We start from the raw sequence: 23,515 nt of genomic DNA on the forward strand, positions 1-23,515 counted from the left end.
AGCCTCATAGACAAAGTGAAAATATTGTATAGTGGGAACAGAAGTTGTATTCAAGTAGGATGTGGTTTGTCGGACTGGTTTGAAACAAAGAGAGGAGTGCAGCAGGGCAGCTCACTGTCACCACTTCTATTTATTATTGTAATGGATGTAGTAATGAAATCTATTAAAAGGAAAGAACGTGAAGATATCAAAGCCTTCGCATTTGCAGATGATGTTGCGATCTGGAGTGACTCAGAAGAGGAATTGGGAGAGAGAATACAAAGCTGGAATGAGGAGTTTAAGAAATATGGTTTAAATATCAGCAAGACCAAGACAGTGGTGATGAAAGTGTATGGGGAAGGAGCAGAACCAATAGTCATGTTAAATGAAGCTCAACTGGACAGCGTTCCAGTTTTCAAATACTTGGGTAGTGTTATATCAAATGACAACCTAGCAAAACATGAGGTGAACAATCGAATCAATAAGGCAACACAATTTTACCACCAGGTAAGACACCTGCTGTGGGATGAGCAAATACCCATGAAAACAAAAATGACATTGTACAAGTCCTATTATACACCTATTCTTACATACAGTCCCGAAACCACAACACTAACCAATAGAGATAATTCCAAACTTCAGGCAGCTGAAATGAAATTCCTACGCACTATGATCCAGAAAACCAGGAAAGATAAGATTAGGAATGAGAAAATTAGAGAAGAAGTAGGAATAGATGATTCTCTCCTCAATAAGATTCAGATATCAAGACTGAAGTGGTTTGGTCACATGAAGAGGATGCCAGTAAACAGAACTGCAAGGAAGGAATTTGACAGAAAGGTAGAAGGAAGACGACCCGTGGGAAGGTCACGAAGGAAATGGATAGATTTAGTTAAGAGCGATGTACTGCTGAGAGGTCATGATTGGGACAAGTTGGTGGAGGAAGAATGGTACAAGGACAGGATGACATGGAGGAGGCTCATATACCACACCCAGTAAACTGGAGATGGTTTAGGATGATGATGATGATGATGACTGTTTATCTGCAACTTTTCATTTATTCACAGACTTCTTTTATTCTTTGATTTAGTTTTGAAACGTCGACTTTCTTTCTGCCGGTTCAGTCAATGATAAGATGGAGTGCTCGCATAATACAGTGTTAGCTGACGATATTTTAGAAGAATTGTATGCCGATGATCGTTCAAATGGATATAGTGATCGTGAGTTAGTGGAAACTGAATGTGAAAGTGATATTGGAAGCGATATTCAATCCCCTACACACCGTAATTTACATAGTGTGCTCATTTATTCAAGTGACTCTGATGACGACAACGATGTAAACACTGATGATGTACTAGGAATTGACGCTGAAGATGGTTTTATAAAGACAGATCCTTCAACTTTAAAAATCTTGACTAGTTTAATATTTATGTACATTTTTATAATGATGTGCACTCTAGTATACTCAGTAGAAAAATGTCCAGTCCACAGGGCATTGTGACAAGCTCATGCATCCGGTCAGCAATGTGTTAAATATTATTCAAGCTATTCCTTGTTTGTGTCCTGTTGTTTGTTTATTCCAATTGAAAAATCCACACTTTGTAACAGAGTTTCAGAATAACATCTCCTTGGATTTTTATCATTTTTCTTGCCTTAATGAAATGAAGTACACTGTTGACAAGGAAAAAAAAAACAACATACATTGCAATTCTTTACTAATGGTAACTTTTCTTGATCCTGGCAGAGATCACAAACAGAGCAGTAAAAAAAATAAAAATAAACCACAGAGAAATCTCCAACAAAAGATTTTAAAATGTTTGTATGTAATAATCACCAAGAACCCTCTCTTTTTGTACTTTTTTGGTTACATCTCCCAAGTCTCTCTCAGTAATTTGTATTTTAAGTTGTTTTTTTTGCACATATGTGCACACGAGGTCTTACCTGTCGGTTGAGGAGGCTGTTGGAGACCCAGGGAGAATTGCATGGTTGGTGGAGGATGGTGCTGGACGGTCTGAGAAATACCTACATCACCGTCCACCTCCATGCTGCCGGCAGTGTTGGCCGTCACGCCTGCAGAGTACTCGTCCTTCACCAGACGACTGGGGCCAGACTGCAGTGACAGTCCTGACAGATCTGCACCACATAAAAGTGTACGGGAGATATTAATCTTCCTCATAGGATAAAATCACACAGCTTAATACTGTATAATGAAAATGCAGTGTAACTGCACAACACAGACTTCCCAACCTACACAGGGTGTTTCAGAATAACCTTTTCTAACTGCCTGATCTCCAGCTGTATGTATGACATTTGCAAAATGGTGACTGTTGTTTCAAGGTGCAAAACAAATGGGATTATCTACACCATGAGAGAAACGTTTGCACAAATGAATGGAAATCAGCCTGCTGAACTAAATTCTTTACAGTATATTTATTCAAAACAAATGCAGCTTACATAAACTCTTGACTAAGGGTCAGTGCCCTGGTCATTTCATCAATGTGTGAGTATATTACATTTAAAATATTCTTAATAATAAGACCAAACTTTCCATATTCCCTTACCTATGCCTGGAGATACAACTCGCTCGTAGTGATACGGATTTACACAAACAGAGTCACACTTGAGGTCAAATGCAAACTGACAATATTTAACATGCTTTAGTTCGTTCTTGTGAAGGTCAGGCCACCGCCAAATACGAGCGTAGATAACGTGCGGAAAGCCTTTGCGTCCAGCCACCTGCAAATACAAGAAACGAAGTCTGAGAGGAAAAGAAAAAAAAAGAAGTAAAATTAATTTTTCACCAGGTGATTACAATTACTGCATGCTAGAACTACCTTACTTGCAAGGCCTCTCCTACTAACATCATACAATTCACATTTTCACAATATTTACACAGGCATGGTTCTGATCCAAAATATATTTAAATCTAATAAATATTATCTTCCCACTCAAAATTTATTTATTTGGGAAACCAAAACAGCGAGAAGCCAAATTACAGAGATCCGCAATTAAAGAATATATTAACAATGGAGTAGCACAATGCAACCATTTTTAAAAAAATCAAAGAACAATGAAGAAAAATCATCTGACAAAAGTAGAAGAAGAAAATTAAAAACTAACAAAATAACAGTAGAGACACAACAATTAATAATAAAACATAAAGGCAAAAGAAAAGAATAAGGAAAATTAAAGACTGAAAATAAAACAAAGAGAAGAACTTATAGTTAGGCACAGTAAGATAAATGGAGATATGACACATAAGTAACAGAAAACAGTAACAGTAAAAAATAAATAAATATTACATTATGAACAATAGAGGAGACAGCAATGAGAAGAGAAAAACAGAACATGAAGGAAATGAGCCAGGTTAAGTTAAGGAAGAATCGATTAAAGGAGGCATACGAAGAAAAAACGTCCAAGTTCCTGTCGGAAGATAAAGCGTTAAGGAGGCTTGGAATGCGGACAAAGTAAGTTCTTAGAACAAGAGAGGGGCAGGAATATAGAATGTGTAGGGGGTGGATTCAGCCTGGTTTTGCGAGTAGGAACATAAATAAATCGTTAATCCGTTAAAATGCTACTTTCATATTCTCCTACAATTTTCCCCTGAACGAAAACTGATTTTTCCCTTTGAAGCACATGAAACACACAAATCGTTTGTTTTTGTGGGGTTAGGAGATCCATTATCATCTCGCGGTTGACTCACATGAACTGTATTTTTCGTATACCTATTGCCTTCATGGTGGTGTTTTCTACTGAACCTCTTCAGTCAAGGCCACACATCACACATTCTATGAAATACATTCCAAATAATACAAATATCAACTTTCACAGCATGTTCACTTCACACTACAACAAAAACAAACACGTTTCCTAAGCTGCATTCTCGTGCAGCCTTTTGTTCACAGCACATGAGAGGTACAGACCTCTGTAATGAGACATCTCTTTAAGATTCTAGTGCAATTAGTCAAATAACTGTGATTTATAGACTATAAAAGTAACTTAAAAGCTTTTCGGTGTGTCGAACACACAAATTATATATACATTTATTTACAAAACTTCCCTCAGTTGAAGGCTGCCATAATGGACAAAGCATAACAAAACAAATGAAATTATAATTTTGGTTTACAATAATATTGTTGATTACATTATTCTCATAATGTCTTTATAAACTATAAGAGTTATAAGACGTAGCAATGATTTCTCAGTAATGAAATGGAACCTCATAAAGCTAACAAAGACATAGTTTGTAGTTCTGAAACCTCTAAATTAAACTCTTTCCAAAAATTCACAATGAATCAAGGAAGAGTCTCTTGAGCTCTTATCATTTTAATGTTCTTCAATCCAAATTTATCTTTATAATAAGTTATGGTCAGTTCATAGATAAGCTTCTTTTCCCTATCAACGTCTTCTGGCTGGTCTGTGATTTCAAAACGATCTGAGGGGGTCTATTATACATCCACACACTCCGATTCCTTATAGGCTGTGATGTCACTTCTCCTACTGCTACCACTATCGGCAACCCTATAATTTTTCTTTCTGAGAGAATTTGCTACAAAGGACCAAATCTTGTTATACCTGGCGTTCTGCAGCATCTCTCCATGAGGGTAAGATCCCAAAACATGAGGAAGTGTTCCTATTTCTCTTCGGCAATGCCAATAGAGGCTTCTTCCGTTCTGGGACCTGCTAGGAATAGATCGAACAGCGCATACATTAGCAGTCATTTTTGTTCCCCCATGCTATTCACTGACTGATAAACCAGTATGATTTCTAACCCAGTAATTTGCACCACACCTTTTCCTTTGTGAGGTAATTTACACTATTAAGCAAGGAATTCCGTGTATTTTTATTCCTTGTTTAATATTGTGGTTTTTTTTTTACAGGTGTGTTATAGTGCAACATATTGAACTTGTTTGTTTGACAGACACAAACAAAATGACCGACTATACGTGACACATTTTAAAAAGGATGTGTGGCCAAAGTGAGGTTTCACATTTTGCTTAATATCTCTATGAATTCAAATAAAAATACATATAAATTATGCACATTCTTGTTCAGGAAGGCACACTTTTTCAAAATACAAGTAAAAATTGAAATTTTGGTCCTATTCATGAGCATATGGCCTTAAATAGACAATTATGAAGAGTTTGAGTATAAGAGGATAGCATGGTTTGAGAAGTTGGTAGCATCTAGCCTTTCTATTGTTCCTATACTCAACGTAAACCGATGGGTTAAATTTTTTGAAACAGCATGTTTTAGCAGACTTACCGATCACTGTCGCTTTTCTTTTATCACTTGCCTCCGTGGTTCAGGTGGCAGCACGCTGATCTCTCACCGCTGGGTTCCGTGGTTCAAATCCCGGTCACTCCATGTGAGATTTGTGCTGGACAAAGCGGAGGCAGGACAGGTTTTTGTACTTCGGTTTTTCTGGTCATCTTTCATTCCAGCAACTCTCTCCAATATAATTTCATCTGCAGTCATTAATCATTGCCCCAGCAGAGTGCAACAGGCTTCGGCACCCGGCACAATTCCTATCCTCACTGCTTCTTCAAGTTTAGATAAAGAGGCAGGTTAAATACCTTCAGAATCCTCTACTAACAGCAAAATCTTCACAATTTTCTCTCTTTATTCGCTCCATTCCTGACCCGGTTGAATGACTGGAAACAGGCTGTGAATTTTCATTTATTGGCGAAATAAAAGTACCGAAAAATATACCAAAATAACTTTTTGGAAATGATAAAAAATTAGGCAAAAGTTTTCACCACAATTAGGTGCCTCTACTTACAGTGAAACAAATATTGCATTTGGTTGAGTGGCTCCTCAGATTAATCTTCACATACAAACACACAAACTTTATCTCTTTAAAATAATAATTCTGAATTAGATATTAATAATTTATTATTTATCACTGCCAGGTTAGTTTACTTTTTGACAGAATACTGAATGTAATGACAATACTGAAATAAAGGTTGAAATATGGTATGGATAGTATGTAGTGAACTGAAATACAGGAAAGTGATGAAAGAAAGTAAATCCTACCTGAGATTCTTTTGTGACACTGAATGACCCTGTGTTATTTGCAGCAGCAATCTTGCACAGTTAGATGAACAGGCTATTGTCAGGAGAGTCACCACAGTATCAGATTATTGCTGGCTTCAGCAGAGTTTAAAAAAAATGCTGTCTTTAGCTTAATGAATACAAAAAGAGACATGTTTAAATGTGCTTCTTCAGGTTTAGATAAGGAGCCAGGTTAAATACCTCCAGAATCTTCTGCTAACAGCAAAATCTTCACAACTGTCTCTCTTTACCCCCAGAATAACAGTCTTCCCTTGAGAGTCAGTACTTTAGCCTCCGACAAGCTTTTTTATCCCCCTTAGATGGGGGCAGTAGAATAATATCCACGGTATCCCCTGCCTGTTGTAAGAGGTGTCTAAAAGGGGCCCCAGTGGCTCTCAATTTGGGTGTGTGAGTGTTTGTTGGCAACCACGGGGCTCTCAGGTGAGTCCTGGCATTGCTTCCACTTACTCGTGCCAGTCTCCTCACTTTGATCTATTCTATCCGAGTCTCGTTTGGTCATTTCTTGTCCTTTTCTGACCCCGACGGTATTAGAGCATTCGAGGCCTAGGGAATACTTTTTCACGCCCTTCGTGGCCCGTCCTCCTTTTGGGCGATACCTTCATTTTTCAAAGTGTCAGACCCCTTCAATTTTTTCCTCTCTGGTTACTGTTAATAGAGGATGGTTGCCTAGTTGTACTACTTCTTAAAACAATAATCACCACTACCATCACCATCATCCAACAAGCTTATTTCTGCTTCCCAGCTAGTATCAGAAGGTGGGTACCAGCTCTAATCTTAACAGATCTTCACCCTTAATATGGGAAGTTCCCTAATGACCTCATCAGCTGCAGTTCTGTTTCTTGCGTTCACAACAATGAAAAATGGTTTGCTATATTCTGCTGAAAAGCTGGAGGATACTGTTCTTTAAAAGCATTCACTTCTTGGTTTTATCTTACACGTAATGTCGTTATCACAGAAACAGTAGGGGGAAAAAAAAAACCAACAGTATATTATGCCTATGTGAAATGGCTCAACCCCTTTTAGTTCATTTAATTTGAGTTTTACTATAAGAAGAAGTGAAATAAACAAAGGGAAAGGCAAGAGACAAAGAGATAAAGATGAATACTGAAGGTAAAAGGCTAGAAACATGGAACTACACAAAAGGAGAAAAGGAACCCAACCAGTCAGTATAGGTAATGGAAAGGAAGGAACACTGAAAAGAACACATAACAGGATAAATGTAAGTGTGGGAAGAGGGGACAAGGACAAGCATGATTCTCTACATGTTCCTACAACTGACCTGTCATTGTATTTTCTCAGTTATTTTTTCCAATTCATGTTCCAAATCTTCTACATATGATTTGATTATATCACTTATTTGCTCTTTGCCAATACTTACAGAGGATTAGAGAATATTTATGAAATGCCCTAGCAAAAGAAAGTCATCTTCTTCCGGAACCTCTATCATACTCCCTTCTGGGTGGGGTAATGGGCCATTGGCCACCACCTTTATCTGTTCTTCCAGCATCCTTCTCTGAACACTCTGAGCCCTTCCCATCTCTACTCTCCACTGCTTCCTCTACTTCCGTTATCCACCTCTTCCTCAGTCTTGTTCCAGTTATCTTTGCTCTAGGGTTTCTCACTGTTTCCATCCTGCCAACGTGGCCAAACCACATCAGCCTACTGATCCCTATTCTGGTTTGTAGCCTCTCTATTCCCAGCCTTTCCCATATCTCTGTGTTCCTTATATGGCCCCACTTCCGTCTTCCCGAGCATGCCACTCCCTGCCTCCTGCTTTCCTCTCTGGCTGTTTCTGCTCCATATATCAGAAGAAGAGAGAGAAGAATGAATCTAATGAGGACTTCAATGCATTAATCTTCGCAGATTTGGGGAGGAACAGGAGAAGAAGTTCAACAGAAATTAAACACTTTAAGCAGTTTGGCACAAAAACAGTAGTGATGGCAGTCAGCAGGCAAGCCCTACAGGTTTACATCCAACTGGACGGCAAGAAACTAAAAAACGTTAACCATTTTCAATATCTTGGTAGTGACACAAAGTCCTCTGGAGAAATCACTAACAGAGTCCACGAAGGAGCACAATTTAATCACCAAGTTAGGTCTCTTCTATGGGATAACCAAATAACTTTATCAGATATATTTCGTGCCAATAACTACATATGCCCTTGAAACCTGTACGGCCGGGCTGAGTGGCTCAGACGGTTAAGGCGCTGGCCTTCTAACCCCAACTTGGCAGGTTCGATCCTGGCTCAGTCCGGTGGTATTTGAAGGTGCTCAAATACGACAGCCCCGTGTCGGTAGATTTACTGGCACGAAAAAGAACTCCTGCGGGACTAAATTCCGGCACCTCGGCGTCTCCGAAGACCTTAAAAAGTAGTTAGTGGGACGTAAAGCAAATAACATTATTATTATTATTGAAACCTGTACGATCAACAGTAGGAATAGTAGCAGATTTCAAGCTGCAGAAATGAAGCTCCTGAGGTCAATGCCAAAGAAAATAAGAAGAGATAAGATCCGGAATGAAGAGATCTGTCATAATACACACGTAAAGCAGTCACTAAACGAAAATGTAAGAACATCAAGACTCAAATGGTATGGCCATGTAAAAAGGATAGATCAAATGAGAACAGCAAGAAAATGGCTAGAAAAGGAACTGGAAGGCAAAAGACCTAGAAGCAGAAACAGTGGATCAGTCAAGTAAAGCAGGCCCTGGAAGGAAAAAGAGTGGAATAGCACCACAAGCCGTGAAGGAAGAAATGTACCTGGATAGACAAAGGTGGTGAGCACTCTTGTACCGCACCGAGGCGACTGGACACGGTCAAAGGAGGAAGAGGAAGGGGATGATGACGATATCAGAACCGGGACAAAATAGGTCTGCATCGTTGTGAGACCTGGAAAAATCTTCTTGTCATTTGCACCCTGTTACTGATCTCTTGTCTTATAGTCCCACTAGCTGACGTACTCATACTTCGCTGCGGAATTCTACATCGTATACAGAATTCTAGGTTAGGTAGTGTACACATTGCGTGCAAGAGTGTATTAAATTGCACAGCTCTTAACGTTACCTTAGAAACACGACGGGGAAGTCGCCAAACGTCTTTTCTCATATGAAGACTGGGTTAGGGAATTTTAATTGTAAATGTAGGCATGCTTGCCTATGCCTACCATCAGTCACAATCAGGTTGGGAAGTTTTCATTATAATGCACTCACTCTCTCTCCACCTGCCTTTTTACATCCTCAGTGGTCTTCCCAACTGAAATGGACAAAGATCATTACAATGACGTCAGTAGGAATGGCGCAAAAATGCACTACTTTCATATGAAATACTCGATCAAATGAAAAAGCACACAGTTCAAAGTTCCAGAGCTGGAATGACCAAGCTGCAGACAGCCGTGATCCATGAACACTCGTTTTTTTTCGGTGGTTGGGGGGGAGGCATTGGGGGGATCAAATAGTGAAGAGTCCCAGGGCAAAAACTATGCCCTTTTACTAATCTGTTTCCTAGGAGTACCCGATGAGTCAGAAAATCTCAATTCACTACACTGGCGGCGGAAAAATCTATCTGACTTCGAGGCAAATTTTTCTTCCAAGCCAGAGGAGAAACCCCCTCTTCGCTAATAATTTGGATTAAAATGAATGTAGAATTGAATAAAAGTGAAAAGGAAGAAGCTTTTCTTAAGAAATGGCTCTTTTAGGGTTAAATTTTGAGTTATTTAGTGAATTGTGCTGCTATAATTTGGAACAGTCCTAAATTGTAATTCTAAACCAGGTCATACTCCTACTACCATTAAGCCTCTGCCTTAGGCCTAAGTGTTCGCACTGCTCATTCGAAACAGCGCGTCAAAGTAGGGATCGAATAGCTGGAATACTATGAAGAACCAGTGTGTTACGTACCAGCAGTATCAGAAAATGTATGAACCAGAGGAATGGCATGCTAAAGAAGGAAGTTTTCTAACTCCCCAGCTATTTTCCGCCAATATTCAGTCAGGCTGATATACTCGGTACACAGCAGTAATCCCATCTATCGGAGTTGAGTGGCAGAATAACAGACAGAGAACACAACAAACAATGGTCAATCTAATGTTAATGATGATCAATGTTATGCGCTTTCGATATTGTAGACCTACAGTCTTCTTCCGAATCTGAAATACCACTCTTATCATAGTCGGTATGATAAAACTGAAAACATAAATGATCAGAAATTGTATTCTCTGTAACTTTTGTTATGTAGTATGGTACTTTTTGACTGGACCAAAATCATAGGTATTTAAGAATTAAATTTTAAGCGCCTTCCCCTAAACTGAAATTTTATCCAGAGTGAATAAAACTGTTTATAGCTTAGACTGTAGTTTCTTATTCCCAGACACTATATATACGGATTTTCATTAAATTCTGATAACCCATTTTCTCATGGCTCGGCGTTGATATGGACTTAGCAACAAAAAATACAAATCCATGGTCGGGCTCCATGGCTAAATGGTTAGCGTGTTGGCCTTTGGTTACAGGGGTCCCGGGTTCGATTCCCAGCAGGGTTGGGAATTTTAACCATCGTTGGTTAATTTCGCTGGCACGGGGGCTGGATGTATGTGTTGTCTTTATCATCATTTCATCCTAATCACGATGCGCAGGTCGCCTACGGGAGTCAAATCAAAAGACCTGCACCTGGCGAGCCGAACATGTCCTCGGACACCCCCGGCACTAAAAGCCATACGCTATTTCATTTCACAAATCCATGAATATCTGTTATCATAGCTGGTACGGATACGGCATAAATGATCGGAAATTTAATTTTATATAACTTTAGTTATGTAGTATTTATTGATAGGACCACTAATAAGATAAATATTTGAGAATTAACTTTTAGGCTTTCCCCTAAACTACCATTTCACTCAGCGTAAATAATAATAATATTATTTTTTTTTTGCTAGGGGCTTTACGTCGCACCAACACAGATAGGTCTTATGGCGATAATGGGATAGGAAAGGCCTAGGAGTTGGAAGGAAGCGGCCGTGGCCTTAATTAAGGTACAGCCCCAGCATTTGCCTGGTGTGGAAATGGGAAACCACCGAAAACCATCTTCAGGGCTGCCGATAGTGGGATTCGAACCTACTATCTCCCGGATGCAAGCTCACAGCCGCGCGCCTCTACGCGAATAATAATAATAATAATAATAATAATAATGCTATTTTCTTTACGTCCCACTAACTACTCTTTTACAGTTTTGGAGATGCTGAGGTGCCGGAATTTAGTCCTGCAGGAGTTCTTTTACGTGCCAATAAATCTACCGACATGAGGCTGACGTATTTGAGCACCTTCAAATACCACTGGACTGAGCCAGGATCGAACCTGCCACGTTGGGGACAGAAGGCCAGAGCTTCAACCGTCTGAGCCACTCAGCCCGGCTCAGCGTGAATAAAATAATTTATAGCCGAGATTGTAGTGGCTCATCCACCAACTTTACATACCGATTTTCATTAAATTCTCTTCAGCCGTTTTCTCATGATGCGTGCACATACAGAAATTACGGAAAAGTAAAAAGTGCATATCCTTGTTACTGTGGACATGTCTGATACAGAAAAACCATTCTTTTCAAATTCTGAGCAATGTACATATAAAACTCTTATTTTACATATATAGATTTTGTGACACTACATATCCCAAGTACATGAGGGTGTCAACTACTTCCAGAGGTTCGTTGTTTATTTTGTAAATAAAAGGGACTGGGATTCTTTGGACATATCATGAGGATGCAGGATTTGAGACTTCTGAAACAACTAGTACAGCACAATCTTGGCTCAAAAAATACCACAACAGGATGTAAGTGGACCAGAGAAGTAATAGAGGATCTGAAGGAAATAGGCCTTACAACAGAAGACACCACAAAAAAGATAAAATTGAATACAAAACTTAAGAATACAAACTTCCGCTTTACCCTTACATGAAACAAACCAACAACACGCATATGTTCAACTGAGGAAAGGGCGCGAAGATCGGAGCGTCTGAAGAAGTACTGGGAGGACCGCAAAGCCCGAACAATCCCTTCAAAGAGACCTGAACGATGGACTGATTAAAGTGATCCTATGCGGTCATAAAAGAAGAAGAAAAGGGACTTACTCTTTTGAGCACTTTGTTATCATAGTGAGAGTTGGACACTGGGGAAAGAGGACAAAAGGAGAGTGGAAGCAGCAGAGATGTGGATAGGGAGAGAAGAATAACCCATACAAACTGGACGGCAGAGAAGTCAATGAATACCATACACTGCTAACATCCAAGAAATTACTCCTTATATGATTGCATAAATAAGCTCTAATACGTTTGTGAACAACAATGTGGAGGACTTGGGAACTTGCTATACAAGATGATGCTGGTGATGTTTGTTGTTTAAAGGGGCCTAACAGCTAGGTCATCGGCCCCTAATGGTACAAGGTACAACGAAATGACAACATAATTAAAACTTCAGAATGTATCCGCTGACTAACGTCTAAAATGAATGATGATTAAAAAAAGACCATGTATCCAAAACAATCAGTGGATCCAATTCACAATGCCTCATATTCTGAGATGATGCTTGTTGTCCAAAGGGGTCCTAAATCCAGGTCACCAGCCACACATAATTGTACTAATCACTGGTAAAGCAGAGCCATGGGGCTCCTCGCATGGTGATACTAATCTCAGGTAATGTAGACCCATGGTATGTCACACATAATGGCACCAGTCACAGGTAACACAGACCCATGGTGTTCCTCACATAAGGGTATGAATTGCAACCAACTCAAATAAGACAATGACATAATATTCTCACTGGAATACACAGAGTCTAATTCCAATTAAAACAAGAGAATGCTGTCAGTGTTCTTGCTGGACAATAATAAACCAGGCTGAATATCGCACTTTAAAGCATGTTATCACATGAAATGCTGGATTAAATGAAAAGCGGCACAGAACCTCACCTTTCACGAACAGTAGCTATCATGCTTGCAATCTACCAATGCCAAGTTCCAGTGCTTGAATGACCTAGCCACGGACAGCTGGGCTGCTCTGCTGCCATTTACATCAGCACCTCCTAAGCGTGGATCGAACAGCTCGAATACTATGATGTTCAATACATTTGAGACGAAGATAAGTAAATTAAAGACTGTAGAAATGACAATCAACAGGAAAGGAACAAACTCAAGCCTCTTTTTTTTGGAAGGAGCAAAATTAGAATATGTTTCCGAAGTACTTGAAGTGAGAAACTTAATCTCCAAAGACAACACTGTCAAGTAGGAAATACTCAACAGGACACAGAAAGCATCAAACTTTTTCAATCAAGACAAAAACCTACTCTGAGACTGCAAAATACTACAAAAAGCAAAAGCAACCGATTCTCACATATGGTTTAGAGGCATGTATTCTACTAAACAATGACTACAGCAGAATTCAGGCAACAGAAATGAGATTCATTAGCAGTGATCTCCCCAGAAATATTCATCAGCTGGGTGGTGTAATGAGTAGCAGGGCGGGGAATTCTACTTAAAAAATAAATATGATAAAATCTCAACTTATCCCCTCAGGGCATTGACAACAATATGAGATGGGTAAACATTAACTGCAAAATTTATTTTAGTATTATTATCACAAACAAGACATCAGAGTATTTTGAACTAGTGTTTTACTGCTCGTTCATAATCATGAAACTTCTGGGCTTATCACTCTGTTGCTGTGGAGTGCCATGTGGGTTTGTAATGTCATGCGGAATAGAGAGTTCGTACGCGATTCCACGCTAATCCATACACCGCTCGTACACGTTTAAACTCCGATATAACTGATGCAATTTTGCTGACAATAATGAAGATTATTAAACAGTTTTACAGTATTTACGTTGTAATTTGGATCACCCAATGACTCAAATATGTAATAATATTAAGTGACTAGCATATGTCTAGGTTATGTTAGCACACTGCAGGGCGGTGTGCTCATTAAAAAGGTCCTAGGGAGAACGCTGATTAGAATTATGAACCAAACTACTCGAAAGGACAAAATCAGGAATGAAGTGAACAGGAAGGTAGCTGGTATTGAGGTCCCTGTTAACAGTGTAATAAAGAAGTGTAGACTTCTTCAGTGGTACGGCCACATTATAAGAATGAAGACTGAGAGACATGCCAGACAATCCTTCGACCTAACTGTCCAAGGAAAGAGACATGTGGAAGGGCAAGAAAACGCCGGATAGACACGGTGAAATCAGATGTAGATAAAAGATGTGTTAAATGGGAAGATGTCCATGAACAGAAGATGTATGCAGACAGAAACAGACGGCGAGCACTTGTTCACCACATTCGGGAAACTGGAGTTAGAAAATTATGATGATGACTATGATGGACTAATGTGCCAATTACCCGAACTTATCAGAATATGTATGATCATGAGGTATAGCTAAATTAAAAATTTAAAAAAGAAGAAGAAAGTTAACCAATTCCTCAGTTTCTCCCCACCTAGATGACATGTCTTGCAGATACCTGCTCACAATCCACTTTGGGACAGACAATGCATTCAAGTATCGAGATCAGTAACCTTTATACTACGATAGAAATACATGTGGCATGGAAGATTAGAATTTGCTATTCGTTCTTTCTCCGTTTGGAGGCACATGAGGAAGTTCATTGTCTTGCTACAGGAGGAGGTTGTGTATGTCAACTGGACATTATTGCAGTTGATAAAGAGACAGGATGTGCTGTTGTAATTGATCCGACAATTACGAAGTTAGATTTGAGGACAATTCTGAGCAGCCACATACAGAATTAATCTACAGAAGAAAAGTATATACAAGCCCACAATTCCCTACCTGAAGGAAAAATACATTGTTAGTGGGAATACTGAAGTAGTAGTAGTAGTAGTAGTATTGATAAATGCCAGAAGAACTATTTCAAAAAATTTAGTAGATACTCTTTAAAGTGTACTAAATCAATCTAAATTTAATATTATTGGAAGTGCGCACAAATCTGCAGAGTACAACAAAAGAAGTAATTTAAATATTATTTCTATTAATACTTAGTTTTGTGTATTCACTTATGGTTTTTGTTCGCTTTGTACACAGTTCGATGCGGTAACGATCACACGTTTTTTCACACAGTTGGCATATGCAAGTCTTCATAGGATTGTGGTACACCTTGTTTTAGCAGAGGTGATGATGGAAACAGACAGTCTCGTTAGTACGTGTCTCATCTCGAAGTTTGCTGACATCCAGGTCGTACTGATCATCGCACCCGTGCTGTAGAATTCTGGCCAGATTTCTAGGCGGCGATCCCTTAGACTTTGTAATTCTTGTTCTGTTGCTATGGTAGATGGGAGCACAAAGGTTGTTTTCAAATCCTCTAGCAGAAATGATTCTCTAGCTAGTACATACCGGTATGTTAGGCAGGATCTTGTTGATTTGGATACACCCAAAGCTCTTTTCAGGAGCATGCTTTAACTTTTAACTTTGTGGCAAAACAAGAGTGAAAGTCACCAGAGGCCACTTTCTGACAACGCTGGCTTACTGTTCATAAACTTAACCATAATAAGTATTTGATCTGACCCTGTACTGACTTGTCCAAAGCTATTAAAAACTATTTAAAACAGTATCGGTCGATTGCGGAAATGATGACTAGTTTTAAGCCTTAGATAACGTCTACCTAAACGTATAAATCGAGCACGATCTTCTATTGCATAAACAATGTTCAGCCTGTGTTTAACTAGACATCATTTAAAGTTTCAATATTGGTTTGAAAATGTACTTCCTATACAGATTACTCAAATATGGCTAAGCATGAGCATGACTTGTCCACAGATAAGAATATCGCTTTCGGTGGAAATTAAATCCCATAATATTATCGATACGCCACTGCACGGGGAAGTGAACCAAATGTGTTGTACAGGCCATATAGATGTAGCTTGCATTCTGGAGATCGTAGGTTTGAAACGCATTATCGGCAACCCTCAAGATTATTTTCCGTAGTTTCTCTATTTTTACACCAGGCAAATACTAGAGCTGTTATTATGGCCACGGCTCTTCTTTCTTTAAACAGTAATCACCACCATCACTTCGTAGTTTCCGTAAACTTATCTGAATTAGCGTGACGATTTTATATATATATAAACCACATACAACCTACTTTTTAGTTTTCACTATTATGTGTGCTTACTTGGCAGTAAATATAAGTGAATCTCTCCCGGTTGATGTATGTGACAACCCTCTGGTGATTGGGACAAGTAATTCTGACATGTATGTACTCGAAGTGAACTATAAATCCATGGAAATTACCCCATGTAGCCTACAATAAAACATATTGGTTGGCAAGAATTGTATTCAAGTTGACAGTTACCAGACTGTCCCTTTGTCACTCTCAAGAAACAAGTCTCTTGAAAAGCGAAATCTTATTTTAAGCTCTACCTCCCCGTTCATTTCAAATGAATTGCTGCGATGTAGCAGCCAAGAGACCGTTGGACTAATCTTTCTTCCCGGAATTGTCTCAACATGATAATACAAATTACATGTTTCATGGTACATAACCTCTGTGATTCACTCCTGTCAATTGAAGTTAAACAGTGTTCTCGGCAGTGTTTAAACATTGCTGGTTGAACATCGGTTTTCGACAGTGTCTAAGTGATAAATAACGCTTCTGCAATGCCGCAGCCATACTTAGGCACTGTTTAACCGCAGACATTATCTAAATACCTTTCCTGCAATCGGCCCTATGTGTTTGGTTCACTTTGTCAATACACTTTTTAAAACTGAAAATGATTTATTCATATAGGTTTCAGACATTCCCTTCATCAGTGAAGTCCAATAATACTGGCTTACTACTATTAACTGTTGACAAGATATCTCTTAGAGACACTCCATTGCTCAAGCGACCTGCCTTGTAGTGAGCGACACTCCACTCACTTAAATCATCAGGGGTGTATAGAACAGAACCTTCAAGTGTAGACAGATGGGAGAGCATGCTTGTGTGCTGCTTTATTTGATTAAGAGTCTTGACCAGTTCATTTGTCACAGTTGGTAATCACACCTATCTATACTGAACTCTGGGACCTGCACCATTCCATTGTATACAACTATTCAGCCAATTACAGTGACTGCTGACGTGAGTGGTATGAAAAATGTTGCACAATTTGCAATATTTTTTAATAAACGTAAATATATTTATAGGGTGAGGTTGGAAGGGTTCCCAGCCTCAGCATCAACACATACCTCTCCTATATGTAACATGAGGTAAGATTTGTATGATTTACTTTTCAGAATCTTGTAATGTACACTGACCGAGCAAATGTCATGGGATAGCGGAGCACCGATGTGCAGGTGTGTTGTCTGCGCACCAGACGCCCCCTGTGCCAGCGGCAGTTGTATAGGAGACCTTGTGAGCAGTGGCTGTGCATGTGACAGGTGTAACATGGAACGTCGTTGTGAGCTGACACCGTTCTAATGGGGTATGGTGGTCGGTGCCCGACGGATGGGAAGTGTGATTTCGGAAGTGGTGCGGGAATTCGGCTTCACACGATCAACTGTGTCCAGGGTGTATCGTGAATGGTTGAATGCGGGTGTCACCATCCACAACAGACGAATGACCGGCCGTCCAGCCACTCTCGATGACCGTGACCGGCGACATCTGAGACGGATTGTCAATAGTGACAGACGGGCAACCGTGCAACAAATCACAGCTCAATTCAACACAGGCCATGCTAAACACATCTCCCAGTGGACAATCCGTAGAAACATGGGTTCTATGGGGTATGGGAGCCGCCGCCGCACACGGGTGCCACTGTTAACCCAACGTCATCGGGCAAAACGACGCGCATTTGTCGTCAGTCACCAGGGATGGACACTGGAACAATGGCGTAACGTGATATGGTTACACGAATCACTATTTCAACTGCACCATGCCGATGGGAGGCACCGTGTATGGCGCAGACCACATAAAAACGATGGATCCTGCCTGCCTTGAAGGTGTGGTCCAGGGCGCTGGTGTGTCTGTTATGGTCTGGGGTGCAGTTTCCTGATATGGAATGGGCCCCCTAGTTGTTCTGGAAGAGACTTTGAATGGTACGCGGTATGTTAAACTCCTCGGAGACCATCTCCACCCATTTTTGGCCTTCCAGCGCCCAGACGGTTCTGCTGTGTCTCAAGATGATAATGCGCCGCCACATCGCTCCCACATCGCCCGGGAATGGTTCCAGGAACATGCAGCGGAAGTCTAACGACTGCCATGGCCACCCAGGAGCCCCGATATGAACACTATCGAGCATATCTGGGATGTCCTAGAACGCAGGCTCCATGTCATGGATCCTGCACCCACAAACAGACCAGCATTGGCGGCCACTCTGCAAACGATTTGGTGTCGGCTGCATCCAGAGGACTACCAGGGACTTGTCGACTCACTTCCATGGCGTCTCACTGCAGTTCGCAGGGCCAGAGGAGCCCCACACGCTATTAGGTGACTATCCCATGACATTTGCTAAGTCAGTGTATATTGAGTTCATACAGTTATACCAGAATTACGAATTAGAATACCTATTTCTAAGAATTATAATTGTTTTTTCCTCTCAGAATAATATAATAGCAAATGTAATAACTTGATGCTGGGATAAAAGATGTCCTGGAAGTCTTATAACACAAACTTTGGTTGAGGAAACATTATTATAATTAGTATTATTTAAAAGGTGTGACCATTTACATGCTCAGAGCAAGATTTAATGCTTACTGATGACAACGCCCTAGGCGTGGCTCACTTTTGGAAATACACCATTTAGATGTACAGTAAATTTGGTCAATTTCCTTTGTCTGTTAATTTTAAATAATTTAATTATTATTTTTAACGTATGATTAAGTATGCTTCTGACACGAGTAAAATAAAATTTAAAAGGTGTCCAATTTTAGGGAAGGTCTACTATAGGGTGATATCACTATCGGTTTATATTTTTAGGCAAGAACTAATTTGCTAGAAGACACTATAGTGGCGTTGTGTTACCTCAACAGTCTCAACATTAATGCTGGAAAATGTAAATACATTACGCTAAGTAAGCCTCGAAACCCAATGGAGTGTATATATAAAATTAATAATGTACGTACTGAGTGAGTTAAAACAATGTATTTGCTAGAAATAACCATCTCTGACCAACTAAAATCTAACACACAAACAGAGGAAGTGAGATGCGAAGCTGCCAGGGAGCTCGGTTTTATGCACAGAAGCCTCCATGGTGCAAGTCGAATGCCATACGGACGATTTACCTGACCTATACTAACCTATGGTCTACCTGCCTGGCACCCTACCACTGCAGCTAACCTTCACAAAGTAGAAGGAATCCAACGTCACGCTGAACGACTAATTAAGAAGAACAGCTGCCTGCCTTCTCTCCTGTCAATCGCCTCCTTGTGTAAACAAAGCGACGTCACCTTCTTACACAAGTCCCTAACGGGGGCCAATCACCTTTCAACATTCCCTCGACTTTTCTTATTCTACAGCTCCGTCCGCAGGGGCAAAGGGGTGTGTCTCATACCCCCGTTTGTGTGAAATGAGTCCTACAAACTAGGTTTCTTTGCTCGTTCAGCGCAGCTTTGGAACGATCCCCCCACCAACATTAAATGTAAATATAGTTAAATGTTACGTTAGGAAGCACATGCGGTGAGAAAATGTATGTGAATATGTGGAAGGATGAACCAGGGAGTGAAAGGTTGTGTAAATGAAAAATATGTATACATTATACACTGTTACTTTACCTGTAAATAGTGTTTTTAATTTAGGATTTAGGTAATTACTTCAAAAGGTCAGAGGGCAATACGTGTAGGGGGCCTGCCCTTTTCCCCTGGCCTTCCATAGATACTGTAAAGGTTTATGGCAAATATATAAATAATGAATGAATGTGAAACTCCCATGATCTGTTCAATTATTATTAAGTCATTTTTTGGGATTGGACCACAAAGGTACATAAAACAACCAGGATGGTCCAATCAGAAAAAATAAACCTTCTACAATATAATTTTGGAGAACAAAACTACATGTAAATTTAGCCTTATTACTAAAAGTTGCTCTATAGAAAGGAATTACAAGGGCAAGTTGACATGTTTACTGAAGGAGAAATTGGAAGGGAAAATAATATAAAAATATAAGGATAAATCTTGAAATTGTGGAGAGCTTCAAGTACTTGGGAAGCAAACTGATGCAAGATTCTGGTCTGGACATGGAGATCAATCAATCAATCAATCAATCAATCAATCAATCAATCAATCAATCAATCAATCAATCAATCAATCAATCAATCACTACTAATCTGCATTTAGGGCAGTCGCCCAGGTGGCAGATTCCCTATCTGTTGTTTTCCTAGCCTTTTCTTAAATGATTGCAAAGAAATTGGAAATTTATTAAACATCTCCCTTGGTAAGCTATTCCAAACACTAACTCCGCTTCCTATAGGCCTAAACGAATATTTGCCCCAATTTATCCTCTTGAATTTCAACTTTATCTTCATATTGTGATTTTTCCTACTTTTAAAGACACCACTCAAACTTATTCGTCTACTGATGTCCTGATGTCATTCCACGCCATCTCTCCACTGACAGTTCGGAACATACCACTTATATAATAACTTCTCACATACCACTTAGTCAAGGAGCTCTTCTCCTTTCTCCCAAGTCTTTAAGCCCAAACTTTGTAACATTCTTGTAATGCTACTCTTTTGTCGGATATCACTCAGAACATATCGAGCTGCTTTTCTCTGGATTTTTTTTTCCAGTGCTTGAATCAAGTAATCCTGGTGAGGGTCCCATACACTGGAACCATACTCTACTTGGGGTCTTACCAGAGACTTATATTCCCTCTACTTTACATCCTTACTACAACCCCTAAATACCCTCATAACCATGTGCAGAGATCTGTACCCTTTATTTACAATCATATTTATGTGATTACCCCAATGATGTTTCCTTATATTAACACCTAGGTACTTACAGTGATCCCCAAAAGCAATTTTCACCCCATCAATGCAGTAATTAAAACTGAGAGGACTTTTCCTATTTGTGAAACTCATAACCTGACTTTTAACCCCGTTTATCATCATACCATTGCTTACTCTCCATCTCACAACATTATCGAGGTCATTTTGCAGTTGCTTACAATCTTTTAAGTTACTTATTAGGCCTACTCTGTACAGCATAACACCATTTGCAAAAAGCCGTATCTCTGATTCCACTTCTATACTCATATCATTGATATATATAAGAAAACATAAAGGTCCAATAATACTGCCTTGAGGAATTCCCCTCTTAATTATTACAAGGTCAGATAAAGCTTCTCCTACTCTAATTCTCTGAGTTCTTTTTTCTATAAATATAGCAACCCATTCAGTCACTCTTTTGTCTAGTCCAATTGCACTCATTTTTGCCAGTAGTCTCCCATGAATTACCCTAACAAATGCTTTAGATAGGTCAATCACGATACAGTCCATTTCCTCCTAAATCCAGGATATCTATTATATCTTGCTGGAATCCTACAAGCTGAGCTTCAGTGGAATAACCTTTCCTAAACCCGAACTGCCTTCTATCGAACCAGTTATTCATTTTGCAAACATGTCCATTGTCTATAATGGGTGTGATAGAATCCGATGGACTGTGCTGGCTTGGACATGTACTGAGGATGCAGGATAATAGAGCACCAGTAATCTATACAAGGGATCTCTTAATGGGAAAAGACCTTCACGAAGACCCCGAAGTATCTGGAAGAAGGAGATCAACAAGGTATGCCGGACCCCCCAAACTGATAACTGGGAAGAGCAGGCTCAAGGTTGAAAAAGATGGAAGAAGACTGTGAAATCGGCACGGGAACTTCACGTCCCTCAGAAGACTTTTTTTTTTTTTTTTTGCTATTTTGCTTTACGTCGCACCGACACAGATAGGTCTTATGGCGATGATGGGATAGGAAAGGCCTAGGAGTTGGAAGGAAGCGGCCGTGGCCTTAATTAAGGTACAGCCCCAGCATTTGCCTGGTGTGAAAATGGGAAACCACGGAAAACCATTTTCAGGGCTGCCGATAGTGGGATTCGAACCTACTATCTCCCGGATGCAAGCTCACAGCCGCGCGCCTCTGCATGCACGGCCAACTCGCCCGGTCCTCAGAAGACTATGGAGTGAGTGAGTGCTTTATATAGGCCTAATCAAAGTAATTAATAATAATAGAATTCAACAGAAAAATGCATCCTACCAGAGAGTGAGAAACCTGCTGTGGAGAAAGGAAGTACCAATGAAGTGTAAAGAAATGATGTATAAGATGTACTAATGCCTAATACTGACATAATGCAGCAGAGACCTTGACACTGGCAAAGTGGAATAAAATCCAATTTAGTGAAATTACATTTTTAAGATTATAAGAAAGGACAGAGTAAAAAATGAAGACGTCAGGTATGAAATCGGAGAGGAAAAACTTTACGGCAGAATGGAGAATGGTAAAATTGGATAGTTTAGACATGTTAAGAGGATGGAAGAGGGAAGGATGCTGAAGCGGATGATGGAGGCCCAGACAGAAGGAGGGAGGGCAAGAGGAAGATCCAGACTAAGTTAAGATGGTTGATAACGATCAAGAATAGTATAATTAGAAGGAACCTGGATTGGAACACAGTTATGATGATGATGATGATGATGCTTGTTGTTTAAAGAGGCCTAACATCGAGGGGAACACATTTTTTTTTTGCTAGGGGCTTTACGTCGCACCGACACAGATAGGTCTTATGGCGACGATGGGATAGGAAAGGCCTAGGAATTGGAAGGAAGCGGCCGTGGCCTTAATTAAGGTACAGCCCCAGCATTTGCCTGGTGTGAAAATGGGAAACCACGGAAAACCATTTTCAGGGCTGCCGATAGTGGGATTCGAACCTACTATCTCCCGGATGCAAGCTCACAGCCACGCGCCTCTACGCGCACGGCCAACTAGCCCGGTGGGAACACATTTAAGGAGTAGCAATGGTGGTTGATAGAGGAAGATGAGATGAGATGGTAATATAAAGATCGCAACCCGGCAGGAGCTCGATAAGGGAAATGGACGATGATGATGATGATGACTAAAAGTTGCTCTGCATGTGAATACCTGTAATCTTCCATCCAGAGTACGTTGAATGGTAACACACTTGCTAGGATGAGCTCCGTTTGTTGTAATAGCTGTGATCAAGCTGTCCAATTCGTCTCGTTTCTCCTATGTAATCAGAACAAGATGGTAAAACATTGGAAAACAAATCAATACACATAAAGCTGATGGTAAAGGCCTAATGCCAATCCACTTACTTTCAATTTCTTAACAAGACTCTCGATAGCCCTCTTTGCAAATCCTTCTGACTCGCCACCTTGGCGGTGACACATGAGACTGTGTACAATACTCAGGCAAGCGTCCGCAGACGTAGGAGCATTTGATGTCATAGTTGTCATGTCTCGCACTGTAATCAAATACTTAATTATGGAAGAGATAAATCT

At 40.0% G+C, this 23,515-nt stretch overlaps 1 protein-coding gene across 3 annotated transcripts in view; it reads right to left on the reverse strand.

Annotated features, from left to right (window-relative positions):
- Med (Smad/Smad4 homolog Medea) overlaps positions 1 to 23,515 on the reverse strand; it is a 67,412-nt gene that overhangs the window by 42,826 nt on the left and 1,071 nt on the right. For all 3 annotated transcript variants that reach the window (XM_068229940.1, XM_067156662.2, XM_067156661.2), the window contains 4 exons: positions 23,330 to 23,478; positions 23,136 to 23,240; positions 2,538 to 2,712; positions 1,918 to 2,109 (listed from right to left, as the gene is read on the reverse strand). In XM_068229940.1, coding sequence (XP_068086041.1) covers positions 1,918 to 2,109; positions 2,538 to 2,712; positions 23,136 to 23,240; positions 23,330 to 23,478 — 621 coding nt within the window. The remainder of the gene's footprint in view (positions 1 to 1,917; positions 2,110 to 2,537; positions 2,713 to 23,135; positions 23,241 to 23,329; positions 23,479 to 23,515) is intronic.

This window comes from Anabrus simplex, chromosome 12, assembly GCF_040414725.1.
Source record: "Anabrus simplex isolate iqAnaSimp1 chromosome 12, ASM4041472v1, whole genome shotgun sequence".
Classification (NCBI taxonomy): domain Eukaryota; kingdom Metazoa; phylum Arthropoda; class Insecta; order Orthoptera; family Tettigoniidae; genus Anabrus; species Anabrus simplex.